The sequence below is a fragment of the Megalops cyprinoides genome, chromosome 16, assembly GCF_013368585.1.
Source record: "Megalops cyprinoides isolate fMegCyp1 chromosome 16, fMegCyp1.pri, whole genome shotgun sequence".
NCBI classification, from domain to species: Eukaryota; Metazoa; Chordata; class Actinopteri; order Elopiformes; family Megalopidae; genus Megalops; species Megalops cyprinoides.
Window position 1 is genome coordinate 13,699,597 of NC_050598.1, and position 16,755 is coordinate 13,716,351.

At 46.1% G+C, this 16,755-nt stretch overlaps 1 protein-coding gene across 1 annotated transcript; it reads right to left on the bottom strand.

The window, feature by feature from the left end:
- Positions 1-1,069: 1,069 nt before the first annotated feature.
- Positions 1,070-16,739, bottom strand: fam193b (family with sequence similarity 193 member B). The gene is made up of 10 exons (XM_036548112.1): positions 16,470-16,739; positions 11,791-12,090; positions 9,020-9,206; positions 7,394-7,612; positions 6,792-7,197; positions 6,016-6,199; positions 4,986-5,219; positions 2,788-3,796; positions 2,284-2,359; positions 1,070-1,637 (listed from the first exon to the last, which is right to left on the bottom strand). The coding sequence occupies exons 1-10, from the start codon at positions 16,626-16,628 to the stop codon at positions 1,541-1,543; spliced, it is 2,871 nt and encodes a 956-aa protein (XP_036404005.1). The 5' UTR covers positions 16,629-16,739; the 3' UTR covers positions 1,070-1,540.
- Positions 16,740-16,755: the final 16 nt, after the last annotated feature.

Sequence of the window (16,755 nt, forward strand, 5' to 3'; positions counted from 1 at the left end):
AACAACAAAGAAATCCCACATCATATAGCGTAAGCTTTGGATGTTCTCCAAGCCCTAAGGGCGGCTTTTGTACAGACAAAGAAACCAGAGGGACTAAGACAGGAAAAGGGAGTAGCGTACCATAACTGCAAAAGCTACGCTGCTTCAAGTGCTGAAAGGTAAAACCGTAGTTTGTGGTCATTTTGCCGGGAAAACAGTCGTATCAACGTGCTGTGGTGCCCTGTTTAAGAGTGCGTTGAACATGACAGAAACAGCACTGAGCATAGTCACGGTATGGAACTTTGTCCAGTATCACCACAAAGGGAGGTATTCAGCTTCAGTAGAACACCAGTATTTAAGATTTAATTAGATTGTACAGGTGACGTGATTTATATGGAGTACTGAATTTGCAGAAGATGTAATGAAAAAAAAAAAAGAAAGTGGATTAAGATTTATAAGAATTATTTTCAAATGCCATGCAAGACAGAAATCCAGTTTGATTTGTTACATCTTTTTAAGATGTGATTAAAAAGTGTTTTTAACACAATTTCACACTTGCTTCAAAAATAAAAGTCAAGTTTATGTTAGTGTTGTCCTCTGTGTCAAGTTGGTCATTTTATGGAAAAAGACATTAAAACAAAAACCGTACAGGCACTATTCAGGGATTGTGACAACTTTCCTGGCCATCTAGTGGTAAAATAAGGTACTGCGATTACTTTGGGCTGGGGAGCCACTCAAGGGGCATTACTGCTTCAGGGCTTGATTCCTTGGGTGGCAGCAGGAATGCAAAACTTAAAGCCATTTGTGGAATACAAAATGGCCTCATACAGTGATATTAACAATTCATGCCTTTTGCATACCAGCACTGGCTCTCAGACATTACTAAACAACAACTTCTGAATTAAAACCAAAGCGACTCCACCAAACCTTGACAACCAACAAACAGCACCGATTTGCACAGATGTGTCTGTCCACATACCAGGGGTTCTTGGCTTTCGGAAAGGAATATATCTAAATCATCAGGGAAAACATAAACGGAAATAATCAGGAAGCAAAGAAAATGAAGAAGGATGTAGAAAAAAAGCTGTATACTTGGAATGAATTAACTGTCAGCAACTGTTGACGTGTTAAAAATGTGCCACACTGGCAATAAAAATTGAATTTTAATAATAAAGTAACTGTTTACAGAGTACACACAGAGTGTGAGGAGGGGAAGTGGATCTGTAACCATTGACAGATACATTATGTGGTGCTATCTAATGGACAGTGACAGTCCAGGAGCACTGACAGGCAGTTGGGGGGTGAAGGTGGGGCCAGCAGTAGACCTCTGGTTATGAGCAGGTGGTGTCCCAGTGGCAGAAAGCGGCCCAGGACAGGCCAGGGAAATGTCAAGCCCTGGACAGGCAAAGGTCGCTCTGGGTGTCCAGAGACTTGGTGAAGGAAGAGGAAGGTGGGGGGGATCTGTATCAAGGTGGAGGCTTCTGGCCAGTTCTGGTTTTTGGACAGAGCAAGGTGGTATCAGGAAGCTTCGACTCTCTGGCCTTCCTGTCCCCCCTGTCCATTACTGAGCTGCATTGGAAGGAACCTTTTTGAGGCTGAAGTTGGACCAGTTCACAGCCACCTTCTGACGGGTTTGTTTAGCAGAATCCAGGCAAAATCTGAAGGCAGGGAGAAAGAGAGAGGAGAGACACAGTGGGGTATGTCAGCTGTCATGTCAGCAGAGGACCATACACAGGCTGCACAGAAATTAGTGGGCACACATAAGTTTGGCTAAATTAATATTTTTAATATGCTGTCGCTAAGCAGTAAGCTTTTTAGCTGGACATCTAATGGCTTGAATGCACTTTCTTCAAAACAACAACAGGCTAGCCCAGCCCAGAATGGAGGAGTCCTGCAGGAGTCTGTGCCCTAGGAGAGCCAGCATTTCACAAGGTGTACCAGGTGTGGTGATGTCTTGAGGAAATGATGACTATGTTTAAACAATTCAAACAAGGTTAAAGAAAACACTCGAGTCCTTAGGGACAGGAGTCGCGGTACGTGCAGGCGAATACAATTATTGCTTATGTTTGAGCACTTTTTCCAACTTGATGCTCAATTATCGCACGACTTGTGTACCAATGATCTTATTCTTATCTCATTAAAGTTATTTTTTGAAGCAATGTCTGCCAAAAAACCAGCACCATCTCACACACACACACGCACATGCACACAATATTAAGTCGTATAAGAGCACAAGACAACTTTGTTCAATAAGGGAGTGTGTCATCCTATAATCAAAGGGTGCTGATTAACATCGGTGTTTACCTCTTGAAGTATTCAACCTCTCGGTCGATCTCATCCATTTCGGTAGGATCCAGGTCTTTGGGGAGAAACACGTCATCTATTTGAGAGAAGAAAAGAAGAAAAGAAAGCGCTCAGCTAACAAGGACAAAGGTTAAACAACAGAGGTGGCTGTGGTAGCTTATAAAGCAGGGCTATGCAAAATCCTCAAGTCCTACACATTAATCATATGCTGGTCTACACTTGTCACGCCACTTAAAATTCAGTGTAACAGAGGAACGTGAGACAGCAATATTTCCACTGTCCACTGCTAAGGCTTAGTGAAATAAGACTCCTGAATAAAATATGAAATGCTGAAATGACATCTGAAAGACTTCCGCTATGATCAGTCCAGATTTAACACACCATCCTGAAAATTTGGTTTAAAAAATAAATAACCCATACAGAAAATGACTCAGATGTTGCTTAACAGCCCTACTGTGTGAAAAATGTGACAGACAGTCAATGGAGGTGAGTGTTTCTCTTTACCAATGGAGCTGTTGGCCTTGTCCACTTTGTTCTTGCTCTTCTTGCTCTTTCCCTTGGGCTGCTGGGAGCTAGCAGAGGTGATGAAGGGGCCCTTGGCCTCAGGCTCTTGGTCCACCCTGGTTAGCTTGGTGCCCCCCTGGGCTGTCTCACTCCTCTCCGCCTGCTTGCAGCCTCCAGCGGCGGGGGCTCCGCTGTGAGACTCTTCAGGCCTCTTCCCTGCTGCAGGGAGCTGGCACTGAGAAGGCTGCTTGGACCCAGATTTGGAGCTGCTCCCTGAAGCGGGCGTCCTGGCCTGGCACTCTTTGCTCCTCTGTGACTCGTTCCCTGGGGCGGTCTTGAGGACCTTGGCTGGCTGCTGCTCCTGAGGCTGCGCTGGGTCTTGCTGCTGCTGCTGCTTCTTGTTCTTCTTGGTCTTACCGGCAGGAGCAGCCGGGGCTTTGGGCTCGGGGGCTTCGTCCTGGGACTTTGCGGAGGGTGCCGCGCCCTGTCCCGGCAGCGTGGGCGCCGGATGGCTGATGGTGCCCCTCTCGGGCGAGCGCACGCGGATCAGCTTGGAGAGGCTGGGGGTGGCGTGCAGGCGCTGGATGTCCTGGCCGGCCTGGGCGGGGGCGGGGTCCTCCCACCCGTTGACCAGGTGGCTCTTGAAGCTCCCCAGCGTGAGCGGGGACAGGTCCAGGTCGATCTGCTGCAGGTCCGACGTGCCGTTGAGGTGGGAAAGCAGGTGGTTGCCCTCCAGGGTGGCGGCCTTCTTGGGGAAGTCGTTGACGTCCAGGTTGAGGTCGTACATGCTGAAGGACGCCCGGATGGAGTCCTTTATGGTGTTCTTGATCTCCTCCAGTCGGCTGGTCAGGAAGCTGTTGACCCGCTCCAGCTCCAGCTGCGGCCACTCCAGCAGGCGGCTGGCGTCCCCTTCCACCGCGCTGGCCGCCTCCTCCAGGGACTCTGGGGGGGACGCGTGGGGGTCAGCGCTGGACGCCTCTGCACTGCCCTGCGCAGCCTTCTCCTTCTCCTGCAGGGAGTGACGAAAGTCAGCAGCACACTTCAGGTACAACCAAACTCTTGCCAGCACACTAGGCCCATATACTGAAGTTTACCCCAGTAAGCACTCCAAGGAGAAGTTAAACCATTTTTTAAAAAGTATTCCCCTCATATTCCCCTCAAAACTCACTTTTTTGTGTTGCCAGAAGTCAGACATACAGAGGGTACCAAGGATTGAAAGTCTCTTAATGGCACCAAAAAGATAAGGATGTAACTCCACTCTCTAATTACTTAATATACTTATTACAGATCTTGGTTATTAAAATTTAAATATGTTTTTTTTCCTCAGTATCCTTTCAAAATATTTTAAGTTGATATTAAGCAGGCTCCCTAGTGGCTCAGTTGATAAAAGCACTTGCTCAAATGCAAGGCTGAGCCCTACAGCACAGGTTCAATCCCAGCCGTGTCATTAGCCCACAATAACTGGGAGCCCATGGTGACAGAACATAATTGGCATAATTGGCATAACTGGCCAGGGGCTTGTCCGTCCTGTAGCTCATCAGTGACCCCTGCCAGTCAGTCAGATGCCTGCAGTCTGCACATGGAGTGACCTCATCTGACTCATGTCTGTGCAAGCTTGGCATGGGGACTGCAAAGCTGGGCAAAGCACCAGTGCCTGACATCACGCGTTTCAAGGGAAGTTGCACATGATGTCAGCAAACACTAATTGTCAGCTCCCAGATTGCCAGCTTCTATGACAAGCATTGGACATTTTGAAAAAATTACTTTTTTTTTTTTTTTTTTTTAAAAGAAAACACGTAATCTTAAATTACATTTAACATGAAAAGGAACTAAAAACAGATCATCTTATAAACACCTGCACAGTGAGAAAAACAGCCAAGCATGAAAAATGAGGCTAAGCTGCAATAGAGTGAAAGTAAAAGTAAAATCCTACATGGGACAAAACTTAAGTAAGAACACTAACTAAAATAAACTCACACTGACACTCAGCAGACAAATTTAAGATGAGGTGGGAACTCTGGTATCATCTCACAAAGTATCAACTGGATAATTTTAAAAGCCTGATATGGAAAACCAAGTCATTCTTCGCCAGTGTCTTAGGTCATAAAGAACTGACCCAGTGCATCTCTCCATTATAACTGTTCTTTACAAATCTCATGCGCACTGCTCTACGTGAGAGGACAGCAAACGGGCACTACCTTCTTCTTCTGCTTGTGGCGGGCGCGTTTGGCGGCCTTGGCGCTGTTCACAGGCTTGGGCTCCGTGCTGTTGATGAAGTCCAGCAGCTCGTCCACGTCCCGGTGGTCGATGGCGCTGGGCACGGCCGGGTCCGAGTCCTGCCGCTGGGGCAGCTCCTCCTTGCGGCGGGTGAGCCGAGAGCGGAGCTTCTCGCGGATCTCCGCGTAGTTCCGGCTCGTGGGCGCTGCCGGGGGCTACGGGGGGGGACAGAAGGCGCACAGATCCAGAGCTGCACATTGCACAGGGCGACAGAACATGACGTGCTCACCTCATCCTCTCATCACTGTGAGCAGGCAGAGATTAAACATTCAATCGGGACACATTACCACTCGCTCCATTCGCTTTTATTTTATTCAATGCGATCTAACGCAAAGGATTGAGCCGCCACTTAACTGAAGAAGAGGATTCACAGGTAGCCAGATGGTGAACACGAGTCATAGATTGAACGAGTTTGCACTTTGCCACAAAGTTTGCTCCTATCCAAATTCGGGACACTGGAGTTCACTCACACTGTCTGGAATATGTGCCACTGGATTATAAGAATGCCCACAGTAGGTCAGGACCCAAAAATGAGAATCTCCTACAGTACAGCATTCGCTGTACTAAGGCACTGGTTTCTACCTGGTTCATGGGGAGGTTTGCTTTTACTGGCCAAAAAACAGTGAGTATGCATTTATGAAATCTGTAATAACAAACTGTGTGGAAATCTATCATCATCTATTACCCCACTGCATTAACTGCACATAAATGCACACATGCATGCTTTCTGCACATTGACGCTCTACCTTCTTTCAGCAAGGAGAATTGAAACAGGACACCGGCCAACCTCCAAACCTTTAAACATGTACTACGCTGATCTCTGTTGTGCTCGGCACGCTATTTTTCCATATCAGCCCTCGAAAGCGGACTCCGGTGCCTCAGCTGAAATCGTAGCTGTTGATTTGTGGCTTGTGGTCTGCTCCAGTGAACCGGCGGGGCCCGGCTGCGTACCGCGTTGTGGCCGAAGAATTCGCAGTAGCAGCAGTCGCAGTACTTCCCGTCCTTCTGATTGGTGGAGGACGAGGCGCAGGAGCTGCGCTCCGAGCTGCTGTCCTCGTCCTCGCCCTCCTCCAGCTCGCACGGCGGGTGGCACACCGTCCCGTTCGCCAGCTTGTGTCCTTTACACGCCTGGTCCCTGCACGCACAAGCACGAGGCTCTCAGCGAGAACGTAACCAACTCACAAGTGACCTCAGTCAAAACCAATGATGAAAAACTCTACTAAGCCCCTGATTTGCAGCCATGTACTGTCAATCACTGCCTTGTGTGAATCAGAAGCCTTCTCTCGCCATAGCAAAACACTGATTTGTTCAGAGCAGAGAGTCATTGATGGCGCATGACTGTTCCATCCATTTTAGGGTTAACAAAGCCTCAGGCTATTGTCAAAACCTGTTTCTCTATCTCTCTGCAGTTTGGAGACAATAAATGTAGTTTAGCTTTTCTCCTCACCTTAATATTTCAATACATATCCTGACATTTTGCAAACATTTTCACAGCCAGTGTCATGGTGAAAAAAAAATTCCACACACCTAAATATTCATGCAATTTTACAGAATAGATTAGCATCTGAATTATTAATAGACTACTTAATGCTAATCTAGACCAAATACTCCAGGGTTGTAACAAATGCTGGTCTGGGACATTATTAATTCATAAAAAAAAAAAAAAAACAGATTAAGTTTGTACAAGAAGCAACCATGTGAGGGAGTTCTGTTTAGGCCTGACTGACCTGCAGGCCCCTGTGGAGAGGTGCCCTGTGGTGGAAGAGGTGACAGTCCCGTTGCTGTGCCCGTTGCAGGGGTGGCTGCACCCCGTTGGAGCGGCTCCCAGCTTAGCGTGTTGCGTGTTGACAGCAGGAATGTGGGAGTTCTTGCACGCGCCCGGCTTGTGCAGGGAGGCGGAGCTGTCGGGCCCCGTCGCCAGCTTGGATACGGGCACGTGGAGGTTGGGTACCAGGGGGGTGAAGGGGGCGTGCGCCGCCAGGCCGGCTCCAGGGGAGGTCCCGTGCACGTGCTGACTGGGTGCCTGCTTTGGGGGGAGCAGAGAGGAATGCTGGGAAGACAGCCCCGTGGGACTGTTGGGCGGGACCGCCAGCTCCGAGTGTTGATGGTGGTCACTGGAGTGGAACGCCTCACCTGGAGAAAACATGACCTTTATCAACACCACAAAGCACATCTTCCCACGTCAGACTGAAAGCAACTGCAGCTATACAATGAGCTAGATGTACCACGCCATTACAATCTCATAACTTTGGACAACAGCAAAGAGAAATGATAACACATCATATGCGCAATCAGACAGACTTCACTTGGTTGAGATAGGACAGCTCACCTGGAGGAGTTGGTCGCCGGCACATGGTCTTGAAGTGCTTAGGGGTGGTCTTGCAGAGGTCTGAAGCGGTGGAGAGCGAGGAGCCCGAAGACGTCATACTGGAATTCTGGGACGCCGGATGACTGTAAGGACAGACCTTAGCCCCAGATGGCTTGGCGGATTTCCCGGGAGCCTCATGTGAGGTTCTTTTATCGTGGCATATTGGTCCCACCAATCCCCCTAACCAGTGCAAACAGTGGGAGAAATCACACGGTCAATGACTTGTAGTCCTTCAGTGTGTTTAACAAACATTAGTGCCTGGAGACCCACTAACTTAATAAACCATTCCTAAACATACAGAACCGACGGTAGAATAGTCACATTTAAATCAGCAACGTTTAATATATCCCCAGACTGTAAAAAATCACTTGTTTAAATGGTAGTCCTCTGCACTACCAAAACGTAAACTCTGGTAATTCAAAACAATTCTTAGTGGCCTAGACTGTTATACACAATAACAAAAGAAAAGAAGGAAGAATGGTATGTAGCAACCGATATCAGAATCAGAATCATGACCTACACCTTACAAATGGCAGCTATTTCATAACATGGATTACCTTCACTTTTCACTTGTTGTTAGCCATTTGGTTGGTGAGTTTCAGCTTAAGCTTGCTAGGTAGCAGCCTGGACTTGACAGTCCATAGCTTTGGTTGAAAGATGGTACAGAAATGACTACTGAAATCCGTAGCAGTCAAACATTCAATCAATCGCAGTATGAAACTCATTTGAATGTGTCAGATCAGGCTAATTAACTAACTGAAAAGTAAGTGGCTGCCACTAAAATGTTGAACTAAATGTTGCATTAGTTGTGGTGCACTAAGCAAAAGTCTCCTGCTTTGGATATTTGGTCTACTGTATGAATGTCCTGAAATGCCATACAACATTGGGGGAACATTTCCAACCATCCAGCCTACAGGCATAGATACTTCAAAATCATTCAAACACAGGAACAGACAACATGATTTTAAGTAAGTATTTGAAGACCTGGTTGTTTCATTTTGCTTCGTAGTTTAAGAAGCGCCTTCTGCAGTAAAGTGAGTTTTATTACAATAACTGCTTACATTAAAAAAACAGTTCTGGAAAAATACATGGGAACCACACAAGAAATTATTTCAATTTTTCACATTTAGGACAAAGTTTAAGAGAATTAAGAAATTTAAGTGAATATTAAGAGAATTTTTTGATACACAAGGAATTCTTAACCAGCTGTCTGAACACACATAACTACATGAACATAGACTGATGTCATAGACTCTTCAGAAGATCCTGTTGCACCGGTCTATTAGGAAAACAAGAATGCTCTTGCAGAAAGGCTCACAATACAGTCCTTCAGAGAAAAACCTCTATGTCATCTTTCACCAGCAAGGGTGGAGCTGAGAAACAATAAGTGAAACATGAAAAAAATAGCCTACATTTGCATATTCTGTTTCATATGAGGGTCTTAGAGATCGTAACAGCTGCGAACTGCAGGCTGGCAATGGCGGGGTATGGTGTGTTGGCTGTGAAGATTGAAGGCGGTGGGGTTAGCGGTGGCAGGGTAGGGATGGACTGGCAGGCCAGGAGGATGGGGGGGGGTCCACGACTAACCTTGCTGCGAGTGTGAGGTGGCGCCATGGTTACAGTGCCCGCCTCCATTGGTATGGGCTGAATTCCAGAGACCGGAGAGCTTGTGGGCCGACAGGAAGGAGCTGGGGTCCCACTCCACCGAGCTCGGCTCTGGGTAGCCATTCCCACAGCCCTGGGACTTACAAGAGGAGGGGTGCGACAAGGGAACCTACACCAGTGAGGGACAGAGGATTAACACAAATTCATAGATCTTTATTTCATGTTGATCGACTGATACAGTGGTAAATGAATGGAACGAGTTATGCAGATGGTCTACAGATCTGTGAAAGTATAAAGAGTCAGTGCAGCTTGATTCCTTAGAAGACGACTGGTGTATTGCACGCTGGCACCGCTCTAGACAAGCTCTAGAGACGCACGATGGAAAAAGGCAGTAATGGGCAAGCAGAGCACCAGGAAACACCAAGTACACGGGTTAACCATTTGAGCTAATTGCTTTATTAATGCCTGACTGATCCAGGCCGATCAGGACTGCTTCGCCATCGAAAGCAAAGCACTTTGACTGGTTTAAATCAGTTAATCATTAATGATGCAATTAGCTCAAATTACTAAACCCTGACTTTCCTGACCCATGAAGTCCCACTTTCCCCTGCATTAGAACATGTTGGTATAATTAGAGCAAAAATGCAACACAACAGGTAGTAGCAAAGAGAAGCCAACGTCCAGTGAAAGAACTCCATGGACTCTATAAGGATTACATTCAGGAGGTCTAAGAATGTTTATGAGAGCAGCATCTGATGCAATTCATCACAAAGGTGATATTAGCACGCTGTGCCCTTTTCTGTGGACTAAATTAGTCTCTTAAGCAGTCGCTTGCAATGCAAACTGTAATACTCTGTAGTGACACACTCACAAATTCATTCTGAACCTCTCACGCACCAATGCTCCTGCATCCCCTGTCCTCCAAGCACACTGAGGTGTTCTACCTACCACACACACACACACACACACACATACACATACACATACACATACACATACACATACACATACACATACACATACACATACACACTAGTGATACATGCTCCCACACTGATCTCTCCCCAAAAACACACCCATCAGCTGTGTAATAATCCAACCTTGGGTACAGTCAGGACGGGTGCTATTAGCCTGCGTATTTCAGACACACCCCACTGTAATCTTTAGGACACCAGGCTTGTGACAAAACAGGAAAGACTCAAAAACACATGTAAATAAGAAATAAAAACAAAAGACCATGAAAATGGCAAAAGTGGTGGCCTCTGGAAGCCTCGTCAGAATGCTAACAATGGTGACACTTTTTAAACTGTGTCCTCTCACCCTCTCATCTTTACCATTAGTAACAAGCACTGTATATAATCAGACTTCACAGAGATGACATTACATCAATCTGCAGGATTTAACACTAAATGCAAAAAAGAAATCTTGATCATTTTGAAGAAGCAATACATCTGTGATATCAACTCCCATACAACCTACCAGCTTTCACTTAAATGTTATATTGTTCATACCTTGAGTCAGTGGGCTAGCTATACACTACAGAGAAAGACAGTCAACTGTATGTCCACCTTACAGAACAGGACACAGACTAATGACTCGTCTAAAATGTTCTGTGTTCTTAGGCTTAACAAATGCCACTTGATAACCAGATAAATATCACATTAATTCACAGCAGTCTGAGCACTGATCTCTAACCAAAATGAACTTTTTGATCACCTAGCCAGGGTGTCTGGTTTATGAAAAAATTCAACAGACAGTTTTTAAACAGCCAAAACTGCTTGCTGCATTTTTTAAAGATACTAGGATTGAACAGATTTGTTGTGCAATTCGGAAACTTGTTTCGTTTTACCCATCCCCTCCCTCCGTCTCCTGCCCTTGTCATGTTGCTCCTTGTCAGGTTTATGTTTCTTAGGGGGTTAGATACCCGCAATATGTCTCCTTGCAAGTTTAACCCACTAAAGAGAAAATCTACCCCCATTCATGGGGCTGACGGGTGTCAATTTAGCAGCCTGCGAGGCCAACACTGAACTTACTGTCACAATTTTGTTCACATGTAATTAAAATGCACTGGAATCACTCAGCCCATATACCATCTGTTTCTTTACTGTGTGTGAGAAGAGTTCAAATATGTGGTGCAGTTCAATGAAACTCTCCTAGGCAGAGGTCTTGCACACCTTGGAGTGAAGAAAAGATCCTGGAATATCAGACCACGCTGAAGCGTGCATGCACACACACTCATTCAAAGGGAGAAACTGGGGGTATGTGAGAGTTCCTCTCTTGTTTGAGACACCCTCAACAACATGATTTTGAGCCATTAACAGCAAGTGCTTAGCGAAAGAGAGGGAAAATCGAAGAATACCTAATATACACGCATTCCTGCCCCTACCATACATACTAACCAATACACCCTCACACCCTTCCACACACACCTTCTCACACACACACGCACACACCTCTACACTCTTAACACTCACACACCCACCCAACACACTCTTCCTAATACTCACACAAACCCACACTCCTCCCAACACTCTCTCTCACACACACACACACACACACACACACACACACACAGACACAGACACAGACACAGACACAGACCCCTGCACACCTTTCTTAACATGCATACACACTCCTCTTAACACTCCCACATTCGCTCCTCCTGACACACACACACACACACACACACACACACACACACACACACACTTCCACGCAGTAACCTAGCCCCGCACGCGCTCGGCGGCGCTCACCGGCAGGGTCTGCTCCTGCGTCGCCCGCCTCTCCTCCTCCTCCACGCTCTTGCGGCAGCTCTGGCAGATCCACAGCGGCACCTCGCCCAGCAGCGACTGCGAGAGCGACGGCACGGCGTCAGCCAGCTTGCGGCCCGGCACCTCGCGCAGCAGGGCCTGGGACAGGGGAGGCACGGCGTCGGCCAGCTTGGCTCCGTGGCCGGGGAGCCCGTTGGCCGGGCCCGCCCCCCAGTCCTTGAACTCACGGTGGCACAGCAGGCAGCAGGTATGCATGGACTGGCCGGAGGACAGCGGGAGGGGCTGCAACAGAGGACACCAAAGGCACAGTCAGAGCTCAGACACCGACACTCACCCACCCACCCCTCTTACACAGCCTGAATACCCAGGTGCTTTGGGGAAACAAATCACAGGCCAGGTATGGCCTTCAGTGCTGATGGTAGAACGAGGCGCTGTTGACCCAATTATGCATGGTAAGACCATGTGCTGCCTATCACTGACTTTTATTAACCAATCAAAAGATGCTGCATTCTGTAGGAAAGGCCTATGAAGATAATTTGTATGAGGATCAAACCTGTAAGTCATTGATAGTGTGTAGCAGCTATATATATTCTGGGTTCATGACACCCTAATCTTCCGTCACTAGATATTTATCTTCAACACGGTAACCACTGTAGAAAACGGCAGCAGTGTTTAGTAGCGCTGAGGAAGTCAGAAATAACTAGGTTTAGTTCCTGGAAGGAAGGAACTAAAGGAACTGCTTCACCGCTTCAAAGGAACAGCATCATACTCCACCTGCAAGGCTTTGCCATATATATGGCTTTGTAATGGTAAAGTGCATTCGATACCTCTGGAAGGAATGTCTGGGAAGTAAATAAATACTAACATGTGCTGTGACAGTTTCTACTGCCACAACTTCAGTCTCTGAACATTACCAAAAGATGCTGCTACTGAAACTGAAGTGAGGACAGGAGATAGACAGGAAGTTTTTTTCTTTCACATCTTAACCACACTTCTTACAAACATGCAGCTTTCCTACACTGTAAACACATCTTCATACTAAAGCGTTTATTATCCATCACCTGCAGATTTGTGTCTAGAGTTACCACGTGTATCCAGGATTACTGACAACTAAAATCCTGCAAAACTTCACAGCTTTTATTCAACCGCATTACAGATGAATCTGTAGACAGATGCAGTAATTTTGCACTATTCCAAACCCATTACATACACACCATCAGCCATTTATGTTCTGAAGTGGTACAAATTGTGCAGCATAAAGGAGTGGAACTGCAGCAAAAGAGTGCTTAAATCAGACAATAAAGGAAAGCTCCCGGATACGGAGGAAGGAAGCATAAAAACCAATCCAAAACAACGCAATCTCAAATGACGATGATAGGATGAAAGGTGTAATCTCCGCTACTATCAAACACAGTCCTATTTATCGGGCCCCAATGTACGTCAAGTATTAAAAATTATAGCCTATTGTATTCCCACAAAGCAAACAACAGTGTGTGACTGATATGGTCTGAGCAAGGCTAAAACCAGTGCCGCTTTCAGCTCCAAAGCACAACATTCTGAGAGGAGACGAGAGAAAGGCTGCTAACGGACAGCTGACATACACTGTGCCACAATTCAGCCCCAACCTCCAGCACCACCCACCACCGACATACACATTCTCCTCTATAGCACCCCCGGTCACCTGAAACACATGCACCTCTCCCGTTTGAGTCAAGGAGCCAATGTGTCAAATGTGGTCAAAAATCCATGCTGTCAACACCAGTCACAAGCATACTGTCATGACAACAACTACGTCAAATGTGAAAACATTCTTTTCCAACATTATTCCGGCAAAGACCAAAAGGCACTCCTCCCACTCTGCTCTGTCCGCAACCACCCCTTTGCACTTGAAAACATGTTCATTTCAGGCATACTGGGAGTTAAGTAATGTGTCTCGGTAACTGGGATGCACGGCCGCAAAGTCAAACTTTACCACAGTAATTTTGTACTTTGTGGCCTGTGGTGTTTTTTTTATGTTCACACAGGTCAAGCTTTCTTCAGACTTTCATAAATGGCATGTTCTTGAGTTCCACTGATCGGCAGACCGTGGCCCTCTCCAGCTCTGCAGGTGGGGGGACCGTTTGAGAAGAAGACAGCTCCGTGAGAGCGCATCCAGGAGCAGCTGCGTTCACAGATACAGCTCGGGTCAGAGGAAGTGGAGTGGGGAAGTCTGAATGCCAGCTTAATCAGGTGCACCGCAGCCACTTCAAAAGTTTTGCAAAAGACACCTGGGAACTACACAAGGATGGCATGTTTACAGTAACCATTTACACTATAAAAAACTATATAGTAACTTAGAGGAATCACCGGCTAAATCAGCCCATTGCTTATGTGTAAAGCATCTTCAATATAGCATTCAGCTTTAAAATATGGAAAAGACTGAGGAGAAGCAGCAGCAGATTCAAACTTCAATTGTGACTGACAAATGACTAATAAATTGGAAAATATTGGCCAAATTCATGTTCTGCTTTGCTTGAAATGGAAACCCACCTTTGCCTACAAACAGCATTTTGCTATAAAGTGTACTGGTGATGGCCTTAAAACAAACTTGACAATGGCAAGTTTGATAGAAGACAGCTGCACACAGCAACTCCACATTACTAGACTGACACTGGAAGCCACTGTAATGCAAATGTCTACGGGTGGCTGTGAAGTCTGTAGCCTATAGCTGTTTCAATTGACACAATGCAGAGAAGTCAGAAACAGATTTTTTTTGTTGTTGGGGGGGGGTCTTTGCTGGATTCTTGGGCATTAAGCCAGAAACTGCTTACACAGGCGGTAGCATTGTGTACAACACTGGGTTCGGCATGTATTCTAGTGGCTGACTGGCAAGTGTTCTGAGTTTATGTGACAGGATATTTTGTTACTATGCAGGCTGCACATCATACACCAACAAAATGAGATGCAGTGAAATACAGTTCTGCACTGACAGCAGCAAGCAAAGAAACAGGAACTTTGGGATTCTGGTATTATACCTGATAGTTACTTAGGAAGGCAATACATTGTTGTAGTTGAGGAACTATCCTTGCAACCCAGAGGGGGTTCTGAATCTTCAGTGAAGCAATGCTGTTGTATCGGTGATAAAGGTATTTAAACTGCATTGCTTTGCTAGGTGTGTGTCTGCTGATCAAACAACGACAGAGACTCACTATGCACCCATCAGCATGCGAGCTGTGTTGAGTGTGGAAAGATTCTTGCAGCAAAACTCTGAAAATGTTCTGAATGGTTTCACACAAATTCAGATAACACAGGCTATATTTACTTATCAGGGCTTCTGAAAGGTACAGACAAGCTCATCTGCTAGCTGCTGCCTGTTAAAGCATTCAGTCTTTCAGATGAATCAAATGACAAATAAAAATATGCAGTAAAGAGGGGAATTCTAAATGAAGAACATGACATAAAAAGCCCTGATGACTAGGCCTCCCTCACTAGGACTACAGTACCCAGGGTGCATCTTCCAGTGTACCAGGTCCGAGACAGACCTGACACCCTAGAGTGATGCACTCAATAATGCAAAATACATTGACTTCTACACCTCAGAGTGCCCAGCACAGATGGGATTTTTGTCCCCCAGATTTGTTGATTAAACTTACTGAAAGCCATGTGGGACTTCCATCAGTCTAAATCAATGCTAAACACCTGAAAACTGTCCATACAAATCAATCTGACTGAAATAAAGGTTCCAGTGGCCACGGAAAACCCCAGTGCAAGAAACCTACCCGGCCAATTAATTAAGCATGGCAAGGTCATTCTATTAACAGTGACTTAACAGCTTTATTTTTATCTAAACACAGGAGTGATGAACATCTATGCAACCAAGTTCTTGTCACCCACAAACGTGAATCCCGTTGATTCTTCGAACGGGTGATATATCTGGTAACTGGTGGCACACACCAGCCTAAAACACAGGTACGGATTCATCACTCCTGTCCTAGCTTCGTAGCTAGGTCCTTCGAAGTATGACGGGAAAATTGGAATACGTTATCTGACCTTCACACAATTGAGGATATATTTTGAAAAACTATAAATACAATGCAATTATAGTTACTGTGCAACCACATTACTACCACATTTTGCCCCTGGTGTCACCCACCAAGCAGACTCCTGCTTCGCAGCTAGGTAGCTACAATCTAACGTTAGCTACGCAGAATCCCTAAGGTTAGCTTCACAGCTCGTATTTCTGTTTCATTTCTTCGTCAGCAGCAGCTAGCCAGCTAGCTGGCTACACATGTCATCGATACAAATATCGAATAATAACTTTACAAGTCAACTGTTTCATTGAATAAAATAAAAAATGCACAATGTCGAATTTACACATACGGATAGAGCGTTAGCTGCGTCCAACACGTAAAAATATTCACCTGGCTGGTTAGTATTTGCACGTAGCTCGTTTTGCTAGCTAGCACGCTAGCTGGCTAGCAGATATGTGTATGTGTGTGGCTATGATTTTATTTATTTATTTATCGCACTGCTCCGCCCCATCCAGAATTTTAGACGGGTAAAACTGGACCCTAAACAACGTGCACCCTTCATTGCACTAAGCAGATCCCACTTTAAATAATGAAAATATACAGAGAGCAAATAGCTGCATCTTGCTAAGATGGTTTGCTATTTTTTGCTACCTGATTCGCTCTGGCCAGTCTTTCCAGTCCCGCATCTCCGCCGCCGCCACCACCGCCAGCTGCATCGCCGGGAGAGACGGGGTTCTTCGATAGGCTCTGCTGTCCAGTGACCAGCTCCTTATTCCCCACTCCTTGCTGCTTGCTTTTCTTCCTGGCCATGATGCAAGTTTCAGAGAATTCCTCTGGCCCAGTTTGCACCAGTTTAAAGGTGGAAACAGCCACAGTTTCAATTCTTCCAGTACCAAAAAAGCCTTCCCTGCCTTCTCTCGGCAAGACAACAGCCAAT